This window comes from Saimiri boliviensis, chromosome 2 (assembly GCF_048565385.1).
Source record: "Saimiri boliviensis isolate mSaiBol1 chromosome 2, mSaiBol1.pri, whole genome shotgun sequence".
Lineage (NCBI taxonomy): Eukaryota > Metazoa > Chordata > Mammalia > Primates > Cebidae > Saimiri > Saimiri boliviensis.
This window is the reverse complement of record NC_133450.1, coordinates 219,535,188-219,559,622: the sequence shown is the minus strand read 5'-3', so window position 1 is coordinate 219,559,622 and position 24,435 is coordinate 219,535,188. Positions and strand designations below refer to the sequence as shown.

General features: G+C 44.5%; 2 protein-coding genes across 4 annotated transcripts in view; both read right to left on the bottom strand.

The window, feature by feature from the left end:
- The window catches only part of RALGPS1 (Ral GEF with PH domain and SH3 binding motif 1), a 378,783-nt gene extending 355,746 nt beyond the window's left edge, over positions 1-23,037 (bottom strand). Inside the window, exon 1 of the mRNA XM_039474737.2 lies at positions 22,980-23,037. The gene's annotated coding sequence lies outside the window, so the exon portion shown is untranslated. The remainder of the gene's footprint in view (positions 1-22,979) is intronic.
- ZBTB34 (zinc finger and BTB domain containing 34) lies at positions 131-23,092 on the bottom strand. 3 transcript variants are annotated; one of them, XM_039474741.2, is made up of 2 exons: positions 22,980-23,092; positions 131-3,350 (listed from the first exon to the last, which is right to left on the bottom strand). In XM_039474741.2, the coding sequence occupies exon 2, from the start codon at positions 3,338-3,340 to the stop codon at positions 1,826-1,828; it is 1,515 nt and encodes a 504-aa protein (XP_039330675.1). In that variant the 5' UTR covers positions 3,341-3,350; positions 22,980-23,092; the 3' UTR covers positions 131-1,825. The 3 variants fall into 3 exon arrangements, with proteins under 3 accessions (XP_039330675.1, XP_074251465.1, XP_074251464.1); XM_074395364.1 differs by lacking the exon at positions 22,980-23,092 and adding an exon at positions 22,492-22,658; XM_074395363.1 differs by lacking the exon at positions 22,980-23,092 and adding an exon at positions 19,984-22,483.
- Between the last annotated feature and the right edge of the window lie 1,343 nt (positions 23,093-24,435).

Below are 24,435 nucleotides of genomic sequence, written 5' to 3'. Positions count from 1 at the left end.
TCCTTTAACTTCAAGCCTCTGAGGCTGGTTCTTCATTGGTTTTGCTTTTAGGTGGCTGCACTGTTCACCTATGGAAATACACTGGTTGTGCGTCCCAGAGCCCAGGTTCTCAGGCAGATACCAGAACGCTGACATCCCACAGGCAGTCTGCAGCACAAACTCACCCCCAAACCGCCTACAGAATTACTCTCTGCCAGAGTTTACAGTACCGAAGCAATCTTGTAAAGCCTGTTTGTGTATGTGAACACAATACAGAATTGAAGACGTTTCCAAAAGTACTAATAAAACATTATTCAAATAGGACTTGGGTACATTTTCATACAGTAATGTGTTTGCCGGCACATGCTTTTGAGGTCTTTTCAAGCAATGAACTCAAGAGAGAAAAACAATTATAATTCATTATTACCATTAGATTTCACATTTTCTACAACTATACTGACCTAAAAAGACACTTAACAAAAATAGCACCACATGACCAAAAAATGGTGACACACAGATTTGGTGACACACAGAGTATCTTAGAGGGCTTTTAAACTGTTGGTTCTTTAAGCAGGAAACACTGAGAGAGTGGGGGAGCCACTGAGGCTCTCATTAGCACACACAATACTAAGATAGATATATTGCTTGCAATTCCCATAGAGTATAGCTTTACAAAAAGTACAAATTCTAAGTTCTGCAGTTTCCCTGGGAACTGCATGTAGAAAAAGTTGCTGTGCACCTGAACTGGCTGTTTGAAAAGAGAAAAGAAAACAAAAAAAACAAAACAAAACCAAAACAAAACAAAAAACCCACAACACTGCTTGGAGAATTTTGTAGACAGAACTACAAATCCCTTTCCTTAAGTGCGAGTGAGTACTAACTCATGATAAGAGAGTGATTCGATTTAGTTACCTGGTATGTATGTTTCTACAGTACGGAATGAAGGTAGATTTGCAGGCCAGTAAAAACCTTGAAAACCACTGCTCCTTTGGGGTTGGCTAATATAACACTACACTATGTAAAAAGGTCAGCACCACAGGTCATCCAGCTTACCTGCTGGACAACTAACAAAAATTCCAAACGGTTTCCAACTAGAGTTGAAGAAATTTTATGGCATTTGGTTTATGTATTGTTACGAAGCAGAGCTGTGAACACTGTGATTTGCTTTGCTTGCTTTTGGACACAATGCTTAATATAAACCTACTAACATTCTTTTTTAAGGAAAATGAAGGGGCAAAACCCTAACATAGTAGGTAGGGATGAGACAGACTCAAAAGCCCTGTTCACATTGTATTAAATTATATATTCCTCTTACATTCACCTCAACCAGAATAAAATCAAATTTGAGAATGTATATATACTATATATATAATAATAGTTTTATTATATATATATATAAATTGTCTAACTACCCCCTAAAAGGAATTTTAAATTAGAAAAGGTTACCCATTTGAATCAGCTGACGGCATCCTAATCTCTCTCCATGGACGTGCACTGCTGCTAGCGCACACAATGAGAGAGAGTATGCCTCTTGGCAGAGAAAGGAGGGTCAACCAGTTGGCATAGCTAAATCACTGGCAGATTTTGGATTAAGAGTTCAGCCAAAGAGGAATACTGTCAGCCTGTGTTTTCCCTGGATGCGTTGCCCTTCATGCTTTGAGCTCCTTCGGGGAGGGAGGGCAGGGGAAAGGATAAACACAACGAAGTGTTCCATCCAGAAACTTTCGAAAAACTGCCAAGAGACCAAGAGATTTCCAGATGGTTGGGAAAACCAAAGATTATAACAAAGCAAATCACAAATATGCATTGATTAATGTGCTTTGTTTGGGTGCACTTCTTTACCATCTTAATCGGGAGCATCAGACACTGTGTGAATTTCCATCCGGGAATCTAGGCCCATCTCTGAGGCTGATGCATCATTTTCTAGTTTCTGTTCCACGTACACATCTGTTCTCTCAGGGGACTCAATGCGACTCCTGACTTCAGCAACGCCCGGGTGGTTTTTCCGCAGGTGCTGGTTGAGGGTACCTTGGAATGGAAAGCACTTCCCGCAGATCTCACAGCGAAATGGTTTATCATCTGTATGGCCCCGGATGTGGTACTCCAGTTGGTCCTTCCGTGTGTATTTCTTCCCGCAGAACTTGCACACAAAGGGGGTGATTCCCATATGGAGTCGCATGTGCCTGTCAAGGCTTCCTTTCTGGTTGAAGGACTTTCCACAGTAAATACAGATCAACCTCTCATTGTACGGGTACCAATGCCCTCTTGCACTCCTCTCCCGGGGACTGCTCTCATACCCCGGGTTGTTCATCATGGCTTCACTGTCAGAGCCCTGCACTAGGCCCTGCAGGTCACTGTGCAGGTGGACAGACAAAGCCCGCTTCTGGCGGGCACGCCCTCCTCGGAAACAGCTCAGCATGGACCTGGATGGGCTGGAATTACTCAAACTTCCAAAAGCTTCTGATACATTGGTTGGCTGTGAGGCTGCTTGGGAATAGGAGTATGCATGCTGGAGCACAGAACCATAGGAACCCACATTCACTGCCACAACTTGTTCCCCGTCAACCATCTCAGTGTGGTACCCATCGTCACCCAGGGAGGAGCTGTCGGAACAGCTGGGCCGGTCGGACTTCTCCATCTTCACTTTCACCTCGGTGATCTGGCTCTCCCTCACCAATAGGTCTCCTTGCTCATGGTCCCCCTCTATCTGAATCTCATACTCAGAAACGCTCCCACTGCTCCCACGGTCTGAGTGCCCCTCCTCCTGTAAGCGGCTGCGCAAAGCTTTGCTGGGGGTTGTCTCCATCCGGAGGTCACTGCTTGCGGTGGGCTGCCGTCCCTGAGAGCAATATGGAGGAGAGATCTCCACTGGGTTGGCAAAGAAGCTGCCGTCTTTCACTCCGTTTCGACTCTCGGGATTCTCTTCAGCACCGACAGTAACAGAGTCAACATCTCCAACGCTGATTTTGGAATGGATGCTCTCTAGGATCTGCGTGCACTTGTCAATGACACACTGCATCTGAAGAAAGCTGGCTGCTGTCAGAAAACTGACAACATCCTTCAGCTGCAAGGACATTCTTCCAGTGTAACAAAAAGAAAGCAACTGCTCAAACACATTGGGATTTTTAATCACTGATATTGACAAGCCACTCATGGTACTTAATGCTGAATGGTCCCGGAAATATGGGGAGCTGGCAGCAAGGACTGCTTTGTGGGCTCGGAATGGCTGACCCTGAATGTGTACAATGATGTCACATAGTTTCCCTTGCAGGCGGAGTTCATTTAGCTGGCTCAGAACGGTGCTGCTGTACTCGGGCACATCAAACTGAATAAAACTGCTGCTGTCCATTTCTACTGACATGAAGCGTACTCTGCGGAGAGAGAGAGTTTGCATCATTCACCAATGACTCCTCACTAAGTACAAGTGGCATAAACACAAGCTTACAACGACAATACCATTGTGGCTATTATACCTCCTAAATTCTACCCAAAGCTTTCTTCCTCTCATTTTAGTCTCTCATGTTTTGGTTAATTCACCTACAGCCAAAAAAACTAATGCTCAATTAGCCTAGTGGCATAGTTGCCTAACATTCATCTTGATCAGAAGTAAAACATTTTACACATAGTAGGGCTATTCGGGCTCTGACTAAAAAATCGAAAAACTGGTATCCTCTTAGGAAAAATATTTCCTCGTTTCAAGTACTTTTGAGGGTTTGAAGTACTTTGTGACAAATAACTAAATTCAGGCCAGGTGCAGTGGTTTAAACCTGTAATCCCAGCACTTTGGGAGGCTGAGGCAGGCAGATCACCTGAGGTCAGGAGTTCCAGACCAGCCTGGCCAACATAGTGAAACTCCACCTCTACTAAAAATACAAAAATTAGCCGAGTGTGGTGGCGTGCGCCTGTAATCCCAGCTACTTAGGAGTCTGAAGCAGGAGAATCGCTTGACCCTTGAAGGCAGAGGCTGCAAGATCGTGCCTGTTACCCAGGCTGGAGTACAATGGCACGATCTTGGCTCACCACAACCTCCGCCTCCTGGGTTCAGGCAATTCTCCTGCCTCAGCCTCCTGAGTAGCTGGGATTACAGGCACGCGCCACCATGCCCGGCTAATTTTTTTGTATTTTTAGTAGAGACGGGGTTTCACCATGTTGACCAGGATGGTCTCGATCTCCTGACCTCGTGATCCACCCGCCTTGGCCTCCCAAAGTGCTGGGATTACAGGCTTAAGCCACCGCGCCTGGCCCTCTACCTTTTTATTTTTATTTTTTGAGATGGAGTCTTGCTCTGTCGCCCAAGCTGGAGTGCAGTGGCGTGATCTCAGCTCACTGCAAGCTCTGCCTCCCAGGTTCCCAGTGATTCTCCTGCCTCAGCCTCCCAAGTAGCTGGGACTACAAGCATGCACCACCAAGCCTGGCTAATTTTGTATTTTTAGTGGAGACAGGTTTTCACCATGTTGGCCAGGCTGGTCTCGAACTCCTGACCTCAGGTGATCTGCCCACCTCAGTCTCCCAAAGTGCTGAGATTACTGGCGTGAGCCACTGCGCCCGGTCTATTATTACTATTTTTTATTAGAGATGAGGTCTCACTATGTTGCCCAGGCTGGTCTTGAACTCCTGAGCTCATGATCCTCCTGCCTCAGCTTCCCAAAGTGCTAGGATTACAAGTGTGACCTACCACACCCGGCCAGTGTAGAGTTATTTTAGAAAATACTTAATTTTATTTTATTCATCTCATTTCATTTCATTTCTAGAGATGGAGTCTCACTTTGTCACCCAGGCTGAAGTGCAACAGGGTGATCTTGGCTCACCGCCACCTCTGCCTCCCAGGTTCAAGCAATGCTCCTGCCTCAGCCTCCTGAGTAGCTGGGACTACAGGCATGCACCACCACTCCTGACTACTTTTTGTGTTTTTAGTAGAGATGCTGTTTCACCATGTTGGCCAGGCTGGTCTCAAACTCCGGACCTCAAGTGATCTGCCCACCTCGGCCTCCCAAAGTGCTAAGATTACAGGTGTGAGCCACTGCGCCCGGCCAACACAGTATTTTAAACAGTAGTTATTTTCAACAATAGGAGGGAAAAGGGTGATGGACACATCAGAAGGTATCACTCTCTACTAGCGCTCACAGCTGTGGCACACCTACAACAGGATTCCTTCCTCTGGCCTAAAATCTGCAGCACCAGACTGCTCAGAACCACTTAAGTATATATAGCCCAGGCTCCATCCTCTGATCCAAACACAACAAAACCAGATCTAACAATTATATTTTAAAACTCGACCAACAGAAATGTCAACATCTAAGTATCAGATCAGAAAAAACTGAAATGGAGTAAAACTACTTAGACAATGAGAAAACACATAAAATCTGTGTTTAGAAGCGAAGTTTATGTCTTCAACTTACTTGAGAATGTTCTCCAAAAAAGAGATGGACAGATATGTGATAAAGCAAACATAGTAAAATGTTAACAATTGGAGAGTCTACATGGTGGATATTTGGGCACTTAAACTGTGAAATTCTCTCACCTTTTCTGTACGTTTGAAGTTTTTTCAAAAGGAAAAGTTGGGAGTTTAAAATAACAAAAAGCTGTAACAGGAAAAGTCATTGCCTTAAGAGTTTTTATCATTAAACAATAAATACTAAAACAAGTGAAATGACTCAACTTAGGAGGTAAAAAAAAGGAAAAACACATGATGCCCCAAGACAGCAGGAAAATAACTAATACAGAAAAATAGCATGGAATCACAGAAGGAATTTTTAAATTTCAAGACAAGATAATGTGCAACTAAATCTTAGACGATCACAGGAAAGGATCAGTTAAATGTGCCTAAATCATGTCCGAATTTTTTTATCACGTCAAAATTTGAGTTACAACACTTTAGTCAAAGAGGAATACTGTGCCCTTATTTATCCTAGATTATGATTGAAATCAATTTGAAATCTGTATGAAATGAACATATTTTTAGGATAACATAAATTGGCAGAACTAAATAAGAAACAGAAGTGCCAAGGCACAAATGATCTTCAGGCCGTTCACACTGTTCTAGATGCATGTAAAAACATTTAAAGCATCTCAGTTCATATGGCACAAATCTGATACCAGAAGATGACAAATAGCAGAAAGAAGAAAACTGTCTACTTCATCTAAATAAATAGATTTAAAATTCCTAACAGAAATACTAGCAAATACAACCTATTAAAATTATATATTATGACCAAGAACAGCTGTTTCACAAATGTAAGGATGGCTCCATGTTCAGAAATAGACAAATATAATCTGCAACATCAATAAGTCAAAAGAGAAAAACCCATATGACCAAATCAATACTATGTCAAAAATGCATGTGAGAAAAAGTTAAATGCCCTTTTAGAGTAAGTCAAAAATACTCAATAGGGTAGAAACAGAACAATCCTTTCTTGATATAATAAAGAGTATCTAGGGCCGGGCGCGGTGGCTCAAGCCTGTAATCCCAGCACTTTGGGAGGCCGAGGCGAGTGGATCACGAGGTCGGGAGATCGAGACCATCCTGGTCAACATGGTGAAACCCCGTCTCTACTAAAAATACAAAAAATTAGCTGGGCATGGTGGCGCGTGCCTGTAATCCCAGCTACTCAGGAGGCTGAGGCAGGAGAATTGCCTGAACCCAGGAGGCGGAGGTTGCGGTGAGCCGAGATCGCGCCATTGCACTCCAGCCTGGGTAACAAGAGCGAAACTCCGTCTCAAAAAAAAAAAAAAAAAAAGAGTATCTATTACAAACCAATGGCAACATCAACCTTAAAAAGGAAACACTGCATTATGCTGGTATACTTAATGGGAGAAAGAAAAGAAAAAAAAAGAAAACATGATGTCTGCATGTCTCAAAATGTATTGAGTAGAACACAAGCCCAAGAGCTAGCCCCAATATCCTCACCTCCTAGGGATTAAAAAACACATTAGCATAATAACTCACCTGAAAACTCCTGGAGACAAGAATCCTGTTTAACTCAGCAGTTCGCAAACTCATTTAAGGGTGATACTGTTCACTCAAGGTACGCATATTAATACTCCAAAGAATTAGTGTTCCCTGGAGCACACTTTGGTAAACCCTTAAGTCATTCCCATCAGTGCCTGGGAAGATACTTGAAGTTACCTGCCATCACTACTCTTACTTAACATTATTCTAGAACTTCTAGCCAAAGCAACAAGACAAGGGAAAATTAAGGCAAATAGCCATTAAAAAAAGGGACAAAATTACTATTACATGCAGATATAATATGCAGACTATTTACAAGGAAAACACAAGAGAATTACTTGGAAAATGTTAGAATTGGCATCTACTAAGAGGAGGGTTTCAAAAAATTATACATAAAAAACAGGTAAGACAATGACAATAAGGTACAACCGACAATATAACAATAGGAACTATAAAATACCTAGGGGTAGGGAAAGATAAGCAAAAAACAAGGTCACCAAGAAAAATACAATTCACTTTAATACGGACAAGAGCCTGTATAAATGAAGAGAGAGAACATGCTTCTGGCAGGATGATTCAATACTGTAAAGATAGACACTTTCCCCCAAAATTAATTTAAAAATATAACACAGCCTAATGGAATCTTTTCTTAGAAACCTGACAAAATAATTTTAAAATGCATCTAGAACATTGCTGTCCAACAGAAATATAAGACACTGCATGTGTAATTTAATACTTTCTAGTAGTTACATTTTTAAAAGTTAAATAAATTATAATAATATTTTATATAACCCAATATATCATTGCAGCCATGTAATCAGTATTAGAAAGTTGAGACATTTTACATTCTTTTCACACTAAGTCTTTGAAATCTGATGTGTATTTTACACACAGCATGTCTCGGTTTGGACTAACCACATTCCACGTGCTCAATAGCTGCATGTGGCCAGAGGCCACCAAACTGGATAGTGCAGATCTAGAAGAATAAATACTAAAGACATTTTAGAAATAGACAAATACAGCCAAACTTATGGACATCAAAATGTATCACTGGGTTATAATTCATCGGCTAAGTATGTATTAAGTGTCAGGCACAGTGGGTGTTGAACAAAGGGAACACATGGACACGGGAAGGGGAGCACTACACACTGGGGTCTGTTGGGGGGAAATAGGGGAGAGACAGCGGGGAGTGGGTAGTTGGGGAGAGATAGCATGGGGAGAAATGCCAGATATAGGTGATGGGGAGGAAGGCAGCAACTCACACTGCCATATGTGTACCTATGAACAATCTTGCATGTTCTTCACATGTACCCCAAAACCTAAAATGTAATAAAATAAAAATTTTTGAAGAAGTGTCAGGCACTAGGGATCCATGGGAGTTTTAATTCTCTCATCATAAATCATGGTAAGAGCTATGAGATCTTTCATGATAGGGGAGTGGTCAGAGAAGTCTACTTGAACAAATGCTATTTTAAATAAGACCTAAAGGACAAGTAAAGGTTAGTCAGATACATGTGGGTATCAGGGTGCTGCAACTCTCCAGACAGAAGGAATCACACGTACAAAGGGTTGGGAAGGAAGGATGTGCTGGAAGTGTGTGCACAGCTGGAACATGGCACAAGGGGCAGGGCATAAGCCACGCGAGGTTGTCAAGGTAGAGATTAGACTGAGATGGCCTCTTGGGCCATTTCAAGTTAGCAAATAGGGGAGAATTACTGAACTAAATGCTGCTTAGCGAATTTGAATTAATAATAAATTTAGACCCTTCTTCACAGCATACCTCAAAATAACCTCTAGAAAAAGCATTTCTAAGCACACAAAGATACCAGAAGAAGAAATGTAGGTTTAACTACAGGAGAAATACAACTTTTATACATCAAAAAAATACATTTTTAGCAAAAAAAAAAAAAAAAAAAAAAGGTAGAAAACAATCAAAAATACTTAGAACATACACAGCAGAGAATAGTCTCACAAATCAGTAAAAGCCAAACGTAACAACTGAAAAAAGCAACTATGAACAGACACTTTAAACTAGAAATAAAAATAGCCTTTAATCATAGAGAAAAAAATGCTTAGGCTGGGCCCAGTGGCTCATGTCTATAACCCCAGCACTTCGGAAGGCCAGGGCGGGTGGATCACCTGAGGTCAGGAGTTTGAGACCAGCCTGGCCAATATGATGAAACCTTGTCTCTATTAAAAATACAAAACTTAGCTGGGTGTGGTGTAGAGTGTCTGTAAGCCCAGCTACTCGGGAGGCTGAGGCAGGAGAATCACTTGAACTCGGGAGGCGGAGGTTGCAGTGAGCTGAGATTGTGCCATTGCAGTCCATTCCAGCCTGGGCAACAGAGCAAAACTCCGAATTAAAAAAAAAAAAAAAGGCAAAGCAAAGAAAAAAAAATGTATAACAACTTCATCAGTAAACAATCATCAACATGAGGACAAGTACAGAGGCTCATGCCTGTAATCCCAGCACTTTGGGAGGCCAAGGTGGGCATATTACTTGAGCTCAGGAGTTTGAGACCAGCCTGGCCAACATGCTGAAACCCATCTCTAAAAAAAATACAAAAAGTAGACAGGCGAGGTGGTGGGTGCCTGCAGTCCCAGGTACTTGAGGGGGGCTGGTGTGGGAGGATGGCTTCAGTCCAGGAGGCCAAGGTTGCAGTGAGCTGAGATTGTGCCACTACATTCCAGCCTGGGTGACAGAGTGAGACACTATCTCAAAAATAAATAAATACATAAACATGAGACAAAACACTTCTTTCTCAAATTGGCAAAACCTATAAAAACGCAACTCAGCTGGCACCTAACAAATAGTCAAACGTTACCTATTCATCATAGCATCCTTATGACACGGGGTGTGTAAATAGTGACCTTCGGAAATGCAAGGGCAAAAGGAAGGTGGGTTCAGGCTTTTTAAAAGTGTGGACTCCGGGGCAAAAACCAGTACAGAAAAGAAAGCAACAGAGCATTTCTGAAATCTAATGTACAACTGAAAACAGCTTCCCAATGAGGCTTCCTCCTCCTCTGTGTGGCTTTTTTCTTATCTACTTCTCAGAAGAAAAGCGGAGAACTACACTTGAAAGATAATCACTGAGAAAAACAGAACACCATGATTAACACCTAAAAGAGGGATTCCATTTTTCTGCAATATGAGAAAGGAAATGCTTTGCTCTCCTCTCCCTTACATTAACACTTCCTTTCCACAGTGACAATGAGATTCAAAGATTCCCCCTTAGAGCTGCTAACAAGCCACACTTTTGAACAAGAAGCTTCTAAATGACTGGCACATGGTGAATTTACAGTTAATTTCAGTCTGAGGCATGTGACCAGACTAAAGGGAGAGAAACTCATCACCGATCACAAGTTCTACACCCAATGTGTGGATTTTTCAGGTCCAGTGATCCCGGGATAGAGAAGGTCAGAACCTCTTATGTAGGCACAATTCAAGTTCAAAGGTGATCCTCTGTCCCTCTGCACTGGCAGTTTTGCAACATGGCCTACTCAGTGGTTTCTTGAAGGTCTCAATTTTCTCACCTACATGGAATGTCAGAGGGCCTACATCTAAGTTAGATCAATTTTGAATTGCCTTTTTTTCTTAGAGACAGGATCTCACTGTCACCCAGGCTGTAGTACAGTGGCATAATCTTGGCTCACTGCAGCCTCAACTTCGTAGGCCCAAGCTATCCTCCTACCTCAGCCTCCTGAGTAGCTGGGACTATAGGCAAGCACCACTACCCCCACTTTTAAAAAACTTTTTGTAGGTTAGGAACAGTGGCTCACACCTATAATCCCAGCACTTTGGGAGGCCAGCCTGGCCAACATGGAGAAACCCCATTTCTACTAAAAATGCAAAAAAAGGCCGGGCGCGGTGGCTCAAGCCTGTAATCCCAGCACTTTGGGAGGCCGAGGTGGGTGGATCACGAGGTCAAGAGATCGAGACCATCCTGGTCAACATGGTGAAACCCCGTCTCTACTAAAGATACAAAAAATTAGCTGGGCATGGTGGCACGTGCCTGTAATCCCAGCTACTCAGGAGGCTGAGGCAGGAGAATTGCCTGAACCCAGGAGGCGGAGGTTGCGGTGAGCCGAGATCGCGCCATTGCACTCCAGTCTGGGTAACAAGAGCGAAACTCTGTCTCAAAAAAAAAAAAAAAAAAAATGCAAAAAAAATTAGCTGGTCGGGGTGGCAGGCACCTGTAATCCCAACTACTCAGGAAACTGAGGGAGGAGAATTGCTTGAACCTGGGAGGCAGAGGTTGCAGTGAGCCAAGATCAGGCCATTGCACTCCAGCCTGGAAAACAACAGCAAAACTCTATCTCAAAAAAAAAAAACAAAACAAACAAACAAAAAAAACTTGTAGAGACAGGGTCTCACTATGTTGCCCACGCTGGTCTTGAATTCTTGGAGTCAAGAAATCCCCCACCTTGGCATCCCAAAATCCTGGAATTACAGACATGAGCCACTGCACCAGGCCAGTTTTTAATTTTATCTTTAAAATAAAATATACACATATTGTAGAACTTCAGATCATGGAATAGAAATAGCAAAACTTTCCCCCAGCCCCAGCCCCTTTTTCCAAAGACAATCATTGGGAGGAGTTTTGGGATATCTTTCAGAGAAAATTTTAAACATCTGTCAGCATAAACTGTTCTATACCCTGCTTTAAAGAAATGTATTTAATATACCTTAAAATCTTTCCATAGCAGCACATACACATTGACCTAATTTTTTCCAACTTCATAGTATTCCATGGATGGCTGTGTCACAAGGTACTTAACTAGTTACAGTTGATACTAAAATAGCCATTACAAGCACGGAATGGCCACACGCACATACCCTCACTTACATCTTGGCTTTCTTATGTAAGTAAATCTACAGCCTCAACTTCTAGCAGAATTGTGGTAAATTTTTCATTTCAATTGATAATGCCAAGTTACCCTTTAAGAGGTAGCAACAGTGATCCGTTTAAAGGGAAGGGCCTGCTCCCTCATAACTGCTAGCAATGAGTATCAAATCTTTTTACTTTTTCAGCCAAACTGACAGATGAAAGATGTACTTCACTGGTTTAATGTCCCTTTTTTTTTTTTTTTTTTTTTGAGATGGAGTCTCCCTCTGGAGACTCACCAGGCTGAAGTATAGTGGTGCAACCTCCATTCACACCAACCTCCACTTCCCAGGTTCAAGCGATTGTCCTGCCTCAGCCTCCCTAGTAGCTCTGGACTACAGGTGCGAGCCACCACGCCTGGCTAATTTTTATATTTTTAGTAGAGATGGGGTTTCACCATGTTGGCCAGGCTGTTCTTTTTTTTTTTTTTTTTTGAGATGGAGTTTCGCTCTTGTTACCCAGGCTGGAGTGCAATGGTGCGATCTCGGCTCACCACAACCTCCGCCTCCTGGGTTCAGGCAATTCTCCTGCCTCAGCCTCCTGAGTAGCTGGGATTACAGGCACGTGCCACCATGCCCAGCTAATTTTTTTGTATTTTTAGTAGAGACGGGGTTTCACCATGTTGACCAGGATGGTCTTGATCTCTTGACCTCGTGATCCACCCGCCTCGGCCTCCCAAAGTGCTGGGATTACAGGCTTGAGCCACCGCGCCCGGCTCAGGCTGTTCTTTAACTCTTGACCTTAGGTGAGGCACCCACCTCAGCCTCTCAAAGTGATGGGATTACAGGTGTGAGCCACTGTGCCCGGCTGCATTTGTTTAATTATAAATGAGGTTGTTATCTTTTCTCACGTTTAATGGCAATTTGTCTAAGTTTGTCTTTGAACTGCCTACTCATATCCTTTGCCCTTATTTGCCTTTCCTATTGATTTGTCAGAGCTCTTCGCAAATTAAGGAAATTAAACTTTTGTCATATGTGCTGCAAGTATTAGATTTAACTGCAATCACTAAATGGCATACTGACTGGGAATTTAAATTATTTTTCTCACATTTATAGAAAATATTCATTCAATATCATTCTCTTACATACACAAAACCAAAGGGAATTCAGAAATGAATAAAAGTCCCAGTCTTGCAGTTTGATACAGGCTTAATGCAGATTCTTCCCCACTCAGAGAGAGATGGGAATGGAATTCATTTTTGATAATGCAGAGTAGTGATTTATATTAGTTTTTTATTTAGATTAAGTTTGCAGCTGCCTCAGAAAACAGTAATGAATTTGATTATTCCACTCAGTAAAACCATCGGAACCAGAATTCTTTAATTCAGGAGATTAATCATAGGTGTTTCTGTCACATTATTCTAAGAAAAAACCACACCCAAACCAGGCATTTACACTGCTATTATTTTAATTTAAAAAACAAGCACATACAAACTGGATTTTTTTTTTCAGTATCATTAATACGTATTTTAACAAAATTTTGCTTTTGTTTTTAAAACCTATACGGTGGAAAAAGAATGTGAAATACTTCTTTTAAAAAATACACAGGTGTTGAATTGGTTTGTTGGGAAGTTCAAAATTGTCACCTCCTCAACTTCTTCACAGGTCTCTTCTGTTCACTCAATGAATGGAAAGACAGTCTTTCTGCTCCTTCAATGTCTTAGTTCCAAATTTTTACTTTCTTTTTTTTTTTTTGTTGAGATGGAGTCTCGCTCTGTCACCTAGGCTGGAGTGCAGTGGCAAGATCTTGGCTCACTGCAACCTCCACCTCCCGGGTTCAAGTGATTCTCCTGCCTCAGCCTCCTGAATAGTTGGGATTACAGTCACATGCCGCCATGCCTGGCCTCAAATTCTTACTTTCTTACAAAGAAAGAGATTAATTTCACACCTGTGGAAGTAGCTTTCACCTTACACACAGCCTCTGCTGTGACCACATAAGGCCACCACTGGTCTCCAAGGTGGCTTCTGGGAAGGATCACCTTTGATATGGGCAGGATTAACACTCTCCTACTTCCATGAGCCCAGCTGCCCCCACACCAGCCTGGGCAACTATGATGGGCAAAATATGATGACTTGGCAGAGTTCCTCCACCACCATCATCCGTGACCACCTTTTACTGAATGTGTGACACACGCCAGGCATGTCGTAAAGGCTTAGGATGCAGTATGTCTCTAAATCCTCCCAACCTGCCCCATAAGGCAGGTACTACTCCTTCAATTTTAAAGACGAAGCAACGGAGGATCCAAGAGACTGACTTTCCCAGGACCCTTCTGAAGTGTGCACATCTAGGCCCCCACACAACAACCCCTTATCCCTAGCGAGCTTGCCCTGTGTTACATTCCTACCCTAGGAAGGTGTCACGGAAAGGGATGGAGATGTGGGGGGTGGGTGGGCTGGGCAAATATCCTCCTATTGCTGCCCAGAATAAAGAGTGGCAAATGAAGGCATTTTAGTAATATCCGTCAAGATTCCATCTGCATATCCGCTGTGACCAAACAATTTCAGCTGTAGGAATTTAGTGAAGCACCCTCTTTGTAGAGCAAACTCTCCCTCTTTTCTAGACCAGAATCACCGGCAGAGGTAAGGGACATGAGGAGAAAAATGCAGGCAGGCCCCGCGGCCACCGTGTATCATGCCCTCCATATTCCTATCTTTGATCCCCCTTTCCTCCTCAGAGCCCTGGACCCTGGCTCACTCTACTTGCTTTAAATAAAAAGCTATCTTTACACGCTAAAGCCTCAATTAATTAGAAACCACAGATCTAGGGCTCAAGTAAACCGGTCCTTTTGGTGTTTGGAGGTGAAAGTCACAGAAAGCAGATGCTGCCAAGACAACACAGGGTTCAGCCCAAGTTCAACAGAATTCAAAGCAGCATTGAGCCCGGCGCCCTGAAAGCAAGAGCAAACTGTGAGGGGCCCTCCAGGACTGACCAGCAGTGAGGAAGCCAAGTCTGAAAGCACCAGAGGATGGCAGACAGGGAAGCCACACTGAGAAGGTGACCACAGATGAGGGTGAGCAGCTTTGGGAGAAAACAAACACACGCAGCAGAGTGACAGCCGGCCGCACAACCAGAGCAGGAGGCCATTCACACAGGGAGGCACTGTGGGTACAAGCCACAGGGAGAGCAGCAGTGCCTGAAAATGACCACACGAGCCATCCTGGGACACTCCTCCCACAGAACTGAAGTACAAAGCCAAAGCAAGGGCTCTGGAAATAAGCATGCAAGGATGCACTGAAAAGAAGACTACGGTCTGATGCGAGACCATATGACCACAGGCTTGGTAAGTAATGCTGCTTGACATCTTCGCAAGAACCCACTCAAAAAAGCTACAGGCTACATCACTGCGCCCGTGCATCAGAACAGCAAGAGGCTGCTCCGCAACACGACTCACAAGGGAAAGACAACCCCCTTCCAGGTTAACGCGTTTTACCCGAAGGGGTGCCAGAACAAAAAGCCACTCTACGAAGACAGGAAAAGCAAGCAGGCCATCATGTAACATCATGGCTGATGCTGAGAACAGTGAACAGAAACTAGTGACTCAAGCCCCTGCTCTTGCATTCACCCCCCCCACCCTCACTGAGTTAGTAAAAGAAGTAAAAAGGCAATTAACTACCCTTTTATGTAACATTAGAGAGTCACATAAAATACCATGCCCCATCAATGGAAAACACAGCTCCTGAATTTTCAAAGGTGTCACATGTTTACCAATTTCTTATAAAGCACCAAGGAATGTACGGAGGATTTTATTATTTTCCACTTAATGCCATTCTATTCCTATGCCAGTATTTTAAAAAGATTTAACACCAAAAAGATAAATGAAAGAAAACATGGGTGAAGTTATTTATAATACTGACATAAAGGCCTTTCCAAGCATCTCATAAATCTCAGATGCCACAAAGGCAAAGACAAACACATTCAACAACATAAAAGTATAAGACCAAAAAAAAAAAAAAAAAAAAGCCTAAAGATAAATGACTTATTGAGGAAAAATATATGCATATTTGACAAACAACTACTTTCCAAATTCCTTAATTTATAAATCAAGTTAGGTGACACAGAAGAAAACCCCATGGAAGAATGGCAAAGGATACAAACAGTTTAAAAAAAAAAGAAAGAAAAGTGACAGAAAAAGAAGCAAAGATGCTAAACTTTACTTCTGATTAAAGTCATTTGAAATACAAAAATAAAAAAATGAGAAGATTTTTAACCCACCAGCCTTGCACACAGTTTAAAAGAGATTGCAAGTGTAGTCCTGAGGAATCATTTGGTAATATCAAAATATAACAGGTATTTACCTTTTGGTCCACAAATAAAGGTTAGGAATTAAGCCTACTAATATATAGGACCTACAGAAGTGTAGCAGGATATATATGATGAAAATGACCACTAAGCATTTTTCTTTGCTAGAGCAAAACAAACAAACAAACAAAACCCAAAGGAAACTTGTTTCAAAAACAAAATCAACTATCAACTACTATGCAGCTATTAAGAAGAGCAGGTAGATCTGTATGCTTTGATATGGAAAGAACTCTAAGATTTCACCAAAAACAGTAAGATGTAAACTAATATGTATGCACGTATGTCATTCCCTCCATGTACATTTTGTAAAGGAATAACATTATGTTGCTTGCTGGATCCACTCTGGAAGGAACCACTTGGTGCTATTAATGGTGGTCACTGTGGAGAAAAAGGACTAAGCAGAGGGAAGGGAAGTAGACTTTATTTTTTACCTTTACATTAAAAAAAAAGAAATCACATTAACTGTATTATTCTCACTATAAGTTTTTCTTAAGACGTGTAGGTTAGTGCCTACAAATATATAATTTTTTAAACCAAAGAATCTAGAGGAGAAAGATGGGTGGCAAACGAATAATTATTATATCAAGCAGACACAGAGGCAGAAACAAAGAACTACAAGAAACAATATAAGGCTGATTACTTTAGACCAAAAAGATTTTTTTAAAAATCAAAATAGAACAAAGGAAAACTTCATGGAGGAAGATATTTTTGAACAGGGCCTTGCGTTTCAAAGGGAACAGAAAGAACATTCCAGACAGAAGGAAAGGCAAGAACAGAGCACAGGGGAGTGCAGACAGGCGGCGTCATGGGTAGAGCAGGCAGCATGCAGTGGCCCTGGCTCAGGGATAAGGAGAGCCATGGAAGGAGAAGGCCACAGTCAGAAGGTGGAGGGCCTTGAACACTCAAAGAATTCAAACAGAATTCTGATGGCAGCACTTGGAGACTGAGGCATGATGTCTACTTGGAGGCCAAGTAGCTCAGCCAGGACAAGCTGGGCTGAGGTTCTTCACCTGAGGGTCGTGGTAAACGGGGTTCGAGCTAGAGAAGTATTAGACCCGGAGATACTGATTTGGGAGTGACCATGTACTTGGAACCTGACCCCAGGATCGTTGGGATAGAATGAGGTTACTCAGGGAGGAAAAAAAAAAAAAAAAAAGAAGGCGGCCAGGAGGGGTGGCTCACATCTGTAATCCCAGCACTTTGGGAGGCAGAGGTGGGCAGATAACTTGAGGTCAAGAGTTCGAGACCAGCCTAACATGGTGAGACCCTGTCTCTACTGAAAATACAAAATTAGCCAGGTGTGGTGGCACATGCCTGTCATCCCAGCTACTCGGGAGGCTGAGGCAGGAGAACCATGTAAACCCAGGAGGTGGAGGTTGGGGGTGAGCCGAGATTGTGCCACTGTACTCCAGCCTGGGCAACAAGAGCGAGACTTCATTTCCAAAAAAAGAGAAAAGGAGAGAAAGCTGAGAATAGAAAGGGTGTTTGCTCCTAAAAAAGAGTATGGAAACACAGCACCTGATGAAAAGGGGTAACATCCTTACCTAACCCTCTCCTCAAGCCTTTCTATTGACTAGTTTTGTTTTTGCTTTTGTTTTGTTTTGAGACAGAGTCTTGCTCTGAGACTAGGCTGGAGTGCAGTGGTGTGATCTCGGCTCACTGAAACCTCTGCCACACAGGTTCAAGTGATTCTCATGCCTCAGCCTCCCTACTAGCTGGGAATACAGGCACACACCACCATGTTCAGCTCATTTTTGTATTTTTATTAGACATGGGGTTTCACCATGTTGATCAGTCTGGTTTCAAACTCCTGGTCTCAAGTGATTTGCCTACCTAAGTCTCCCAAAGTGCTGGGATTATAGGCATGAGCCACCATGCCCAGCCCCACTGGCTACTATCTTTAAATAAAATTCTGCACCACATATTCTGTTGAGCTATGAGGAAACTAAACAATGGAAAACTAATGACATCCTCTCACACTGCTGACCCATTCTGCAGAGAACCAAAAAATAAGAAAGGACTCTCAGATGCCATCGGGGCAAAACACCCACCTGGGCCATAAAATCTTCTCTACAACATTCTTGGGTGAAGTCTTGGAACTGTCTCTGCATATCAACAACCAGAACAAAAGTAAAAATGTAAAGGCTAAACAACTAGAAGTGTGCTGATTCTGTGAGACTCCGTGCTGCTGGGCTGCCACTCTTGGTGGTGGGCTCTCTGAGGCAGGGACTGTGTGCCCAGAGCCCAGCAGTGTGTCTGGTACAGACAGGCTCTTAGTACATGTCAGCTAAACCAAGCTGGTGGCTCAAAAGCCCTGGACTGCCACTATAGCTGCATTCTCCGTGCTCAACTTCTTCTGAAGACCCCAGAGATGCAAGATAGTCTCTGCCAACCGCAAAACCTAGCAAGGTGGCTTATTCCAACCTAACCCATAAACGCTCTAATCTGCGCCACAAGATGCTACACTTTGTTTAAAAATATCCAGTTACACTTCCAAGAAAAGAAAGGAAAGTCACAAATTTGGAAGTTGTTTAAGGCACCAGGAGGTACCCATTATTCTCAATCAAGATGCTCATGATTCCAAACCCAGATTTGCACCTGCTGGCTTCAGTCACTGGCTGATACCTGAGACACAGCTCAAACTAGGCTTTCTCTGTCAGACACTGGAAACCTGAAAATCCCTAATTTTCATTCTTATATGAAGTCATTTAAAAGACCACAGATTGAAGCACTGGAGACAAAGGCATGGTAACAGAAGTAACAACCACATAAAAATAACTTTTCTAGGTATTTCTGCCTGGGTCTAGATTAAAACCAAAATTGAGCTGTCATGAGCTACAATCTAATCTTTTAGAAAGCAGTAGTCAAATAGCACCAGGGCTGCGTGAAACATTCTGGTGCTACTGAAACCCAAAGCAAGAAAAAAAAATAAATAAAATGGCATTCTGTGATGGATATTCATGAAGCACTCATCCTAATTTAAAAGAAAACAAGTTTAGAGTTCTTACTGCATTAATTCATGTGAGCCTGAAAGAACATTTTTATCCAAACTGTTACATTTCCTACCAAGGCGTTAACATTCTCCAGGTCTGCTCAGATACACTAATTCCAAGAGGGTGCGATTTGTCTTTTAGTCAATGCAAAAACATCATCAGAAGCTTCTTCTGAGCTTTCCAAGCAGGAGTGGAATGGCCTCTTTAATTTTTCTAACAATGACAAGGACTAACCATCAGTGAGCTCCTACTGTGTACAGTATGCTAAGTGAGTTCTTAGAGAACACTAAGAGGCTGCATTTCTCCCCATTCTACAGATGAGGAAGCAAAGTCAGAGACTGAGAAACTTAGCCAGGGTCACTCAGCTAACGACTGGCTGAGCCAGGATTTGGACCTAGATTTGTCAGTCTCTGACTCAGAACTCTTATCTCTTATAAGAAAAAGATTTTAATCCAGGCATACTGGTGAGATGTAGTATTTTTACTGGTGCTGGATTCTTACTGATCAACTCCGAGTAGAAAGAGAACTCTCATTTAAGGATGTTCCACCACACAGATAAAGTCAGGCTGGGTCTGACACAGTGATGATTAAGGGGTCACAATATGTTGTACTCCAAGTGCTTTGCAGCCATTTCTTTGCAAAATGCCCATTCTTTTTACTTCTGTCAGTGAAGGCGGCAAAAATATGTTTCTTATTTTAATCGTTGATTGGAAGGATTTGTTTGAGGTAAAAGAATAAGCTTTCTTAAGGCAGAGAACTCAAAAACATTAAGGCACAGCGTCTTATCTGCTTACTACTGGCTAGCATTTCAGGGGCAATGGCCCTGGAAAATACACTAAATCCTGCCTCTTATGACAAAAGGATTAGAAAAGCTCACCTTGACTTGCATTCTTCCAAGAGGTTTTCCTTGCCATCAACATCAACCAGAAAACAACCATTAGAAATTTAACTGCATTCAGTTGATGACCTTCACTAAGCTAAATTCAGCAGTTTGTCAGCTACAAAACATTAAATAGACACAATTAAGAAGTTTGAAAAACATTAGGTAGAATTTAAACTAAAGCAACATGAACATTAGTGGGAATAAAACGTAATGATGGCATCCTAGATTCATAATACTGACATTTTAGACAAATGCTTCAAATAGAAGGCAAAAGGTGGGAAATATAGAGACATGCAGAAATCCAAAGCTCAGTGGATCACAGTTCAGGGGCTTATCATTTCTCCACCCTGATAAATGTACACCCAATAATGACAACAATAATAATGAAAATGTACTAAGCAGTTACGTGCTGCAAATTTTGCTACTTCGTCCATATACCATTTTTGTTTACAGTTCACAGTAACCCTATGAAATGGATTTTATTATCATCCACACTGCAAATAAGAAAATGGAGGCTCAGAGACACGAGAGAAATTGCTCCAGTTCACAGAGTTGGTGTACATCTGCTAGGATTCAAACCCAGGTCTGTCTGATTCCAATGCTGTTCTTTCCCCACAGCCTCTGAATGAAGAATCACATGACTTTCCTCTTTTCTCAAGATCAGAGGTAAATGTTTTAAAGTTTCAAAGATTCGTTTTGTGCTTTCTGCACCCTAAGAAAGCTGAAAACATCCACCTTGAATGGTAGTATTACGTCCTATCACTTACACATGACACAGAAAGCTGATGAAATTCTCCTTAAAAAAAAAAAAAAAAAAAGGTAAATTACAATACAAACAAAAAAAAAGTTGTTTGCCAACAAAAATCAGGAAGTATTTGAGTACCTATTATGAAAGTCCAGCCCCAGTATTAGATACTGTAAGGGCTCCGAGAGAAGTATTAAGACACAACGCCCTCAAAAAAACTTCCACTCCAGCTGGGACAAGAACAAGTTCAACAGCCAAGAAACAAGTGCTGAATCTGAGTGCCACAAAGCCATGGGGGCAGGGCAGTCAGGGAACACCCTCTGGAGGAAGTGTATCTTCAGCAGGGGCTTGAAGGAAGTGAAATGGAGAATTTGCACATAAAAGAAAAAGGAGGCCAATGCTTCAGAAGGGGGAACAACAGAAGCAAAGCCCAAGCAGCAGTAACTCATTCAGTTCTGCAGGAGACAGACTTGGAGAAGCAGATAATAAGGTTCAGGTAGGTGGGGTGGGGCCAAACCACAGAGTCTTGAAAAGACAGGGTGGGCGGCGGCTGGACACACCGTGGCAGGCAAGAGGACACCACTCAGCTTTGAACAGTGGTCTAACTGCCATGGCCTCCTAGCTGATCTCCCCGCCTCTAGCTTCTTCACTGATGCCTTCAGCATAGTTTCAACTTTGACCCAGTGTTCAAGTTCTTTGAGGAACTAGCCCCGAACCACCTCTCCTCCTACTTCCCCCCTCCTATATGAACCCTTCTCTGCCAGGAGACTGGTCTATTCACTAACTCCATAGGATCACTGGGCCTGATTCCTATTTTCCTATCTGAATGCTACTCATCCTTTAACACCCGGCTCAAATCCCGCCCCCTCACTAAGCCCTCCCTAACCACTCGGCCTACAGTGACCTCCATCTCTCCTTCTTAATTCTACAGCACACGGCCTTGTCTCATCAAAATCACCTGTTCACAGGTAATGTCTCAGCACCCTGTGTAAACCTGCTTGGAGACTAAGTGTGCTTTCTACTACTTTCCCACCACATGGAACAGCATCTTGACATTTAATAAGCAAGCAAGCACTCAACTATTTTTTGACTTCCTATAGTAAGTTTGGCTTTAGCATAAAGGAAGGATGGGGGAGGGGGAAACCTCTGGAGTCAGAGACCAGCTAAGAAGCTGTTGCAATAATCCAGATGTGAAGCAAAGAGGGCCTGGACTAGGGAACAAAGAGAAAATGGGCAAATATAAACAACAAAAAATTCTGCATGCAAAAACTCGGCGGAATGTGATTACTACTAGGGACAAAAGCAAGGGATGAAAGAGGATTAAGGTGAGGTTTAGAAAGCGCTTCTTGAAATCATTTTAAAGCCTGTCTGAAACAAAATGCAGGAAGTGGCTTAAAAAGTCCACACTGACAAAGTCTTCAGCGAAACTGTCCAGTATCTTGAACCAGGGACAGCCCTTCCAATCTGAGACATACATGGAATGACAGAGCCAGAAGGGTTCTTAGAGAGTTCACTGAAATCCTCAATGATCACATGGGGAAACTGAGTCCCAGCACGGAAGGGGCTTTCGGAAAGCCTCAGGACAGAGACCCCCAGACTAGTGTCGCCCTACAAGCACAGCCACTTGGCCTAGAAGAGCACTGTTTACACCCCTGGTCAGCCCCAGCCCAGCCCTCCGCAATGGCAGGACCAACTGGGCGCGAGTGACCATGGAGACGTCTGGGGCCAAGCACAACCCGTCGCCGCAGCCTGTTTACCTGGAGAAAGGCGGTGGCGTGAGGCAGTGGCTCCTCTGCAGCCACCCGAAGGGCCGACCCCCGGCCCGGCCGGCTCTCCAGGGAACTCAACCATTTGCCCTCCCTCCCCGTACAAAAGCAAGCGCCCCCAGAGCGAGGGGCCCGGAAGCTGGGGATCCCGAGACGCCTCGGGCGGAGGCTGGGGAGCCCAGCACAGCTGCCCGACCGCGACCCTCGGCCGGGCCAGCGACGCCCGGACTCCAGGACCGAGCACAGTCGGCCCCTCTGGGGCGCGCGCCTGACCCCAGCAGGTGCCCGGGCCTCCGGACCCCGCCCGGCCTCGGCTCCCGCCCGCGCCGGCCGCCCGCCCGCTGGACTGACCAGGAGCGGAGGCGCCCGCCCCGCCGCGCCCAGAGGGAGCCGGACAGCGGCCCGGGGACTGCCCCCCACCCCGCCGGCCCCGCCCGCGCCTAGCCCGCTACTCGCCGCCCCCGGACAGCGTGCCTCACCTGCCCAGAGCGCCGCGCTCACATCGCCCGCCCGCGGCGCCCCCTCCGCCGCCGCCGGCGCCAGGCCCGTCCCCGCCGCTCCGGCTGCCGCCCCAGCCCGCGCCCCCCGCCCCCGGAAGCGCTTCCCGGCCCCGCCCCCTGAGCGCCTGCGCTTCCGGGCAGGCGCGAACCCGGTTGGTGGCGCTGCCAAGTGGGCCTCTCGCCTGGGTTTGGGGGTCCTGCGTCCCGCCCGGTTCTCGTCCCGGAGCCTAGCCGCGGACGAGCGGGCGAGCGACAGTCTTGGTGTGGACCCCGGAGTCCCGACTCCGGGAGCGGCGTCGGCTCTGCCTTCCGCCCGCGCTCTCTTCGGCGCCCCCTGCTGGCGGAAGGAGGGCGGCGCCGCGGGGCGCGCCCCAGGGGCTCCCGGAATCGAACCGGTGGGAGGGAACCCAGGACTCTCAACCCCCTAGCCCAGCCCTCCCTTCCAAGATCCTCGCTACTGCAGCTCTTCGGGCGCGTGCGACGCGCCCGAGTCGCTCCTGGCGGGGTAGCAGAAGGCAGCTAGATGCAGTGGTTAGTAGCAGGGCTCTGGGGACCTGCCACAGGGGGTCTTTTGACTTATGACCTTGGGCAGGTTTTCTCTCTCACACAACGGAGGTGGCTCACGCCTGTGATTCCAGCACTTTGGGATACCGAGGCGGGAGGATCACTTGATCCTAGGAGTTTGAGACCAGCCGGGGCAACATAGGGAGGCCCCATCTAAATTTTTAAAGATTAGCCAGGCATGGTGGCACGTGCCTGTAGTTTCAGCTACTGAGGAGGCTGAGGTGGGAAGGTCGCCTGAGTCGGGGAGGTCAAGGCTGCGGTGAGCCATGGTCTTGTCACTGCACATAGCAGTGGTGAAAGAGCAAGACCCGGTCTCAAAAACAAAACGGAGGTGAAAATTCCCAACTCAGTATTATAAAACCCAAGTCACAGAGCACGCCTCAAAAAATGTGCATTCCAGACCCTTGGGGACACCCCAATCTTCAAACCGATGGGTGGGAGTGGGAACCTCACCCAGCATTTTCCTCTCAGCTCCGGACCAGTGTAGCACTCTGAAGAGCTTCCCTTTGCATTTTGGTGGACTCCTCAGTAGTTATGGCAGACGTTTGTTTTCCTTTTTCTTGCTTTGTAATAAAAATAAACCGGGAGGCAAAAGTACCAGCTCCTCTTCAGGATAGAAAGCTGCGGAGACTTCCTGATGTTACTTTATCCTTTGCAAGCAGGAACTGTCTCTCCAGGATCCGTCCAGTGGTCATCCTCCAAAACAACAGCTACCCCTTGTCAAACACTCCATGCAGGGCACTGCGTAGACACTTGAGAGCCATGACCTCATTTAATACACAACCTAAGGAGGTGGCAATTTATTCCTGTTTGAATACAAGAGGGAACTGAGGCTCAGAGAGGTTAAGTGACTTATCCAAAGTCACACAGC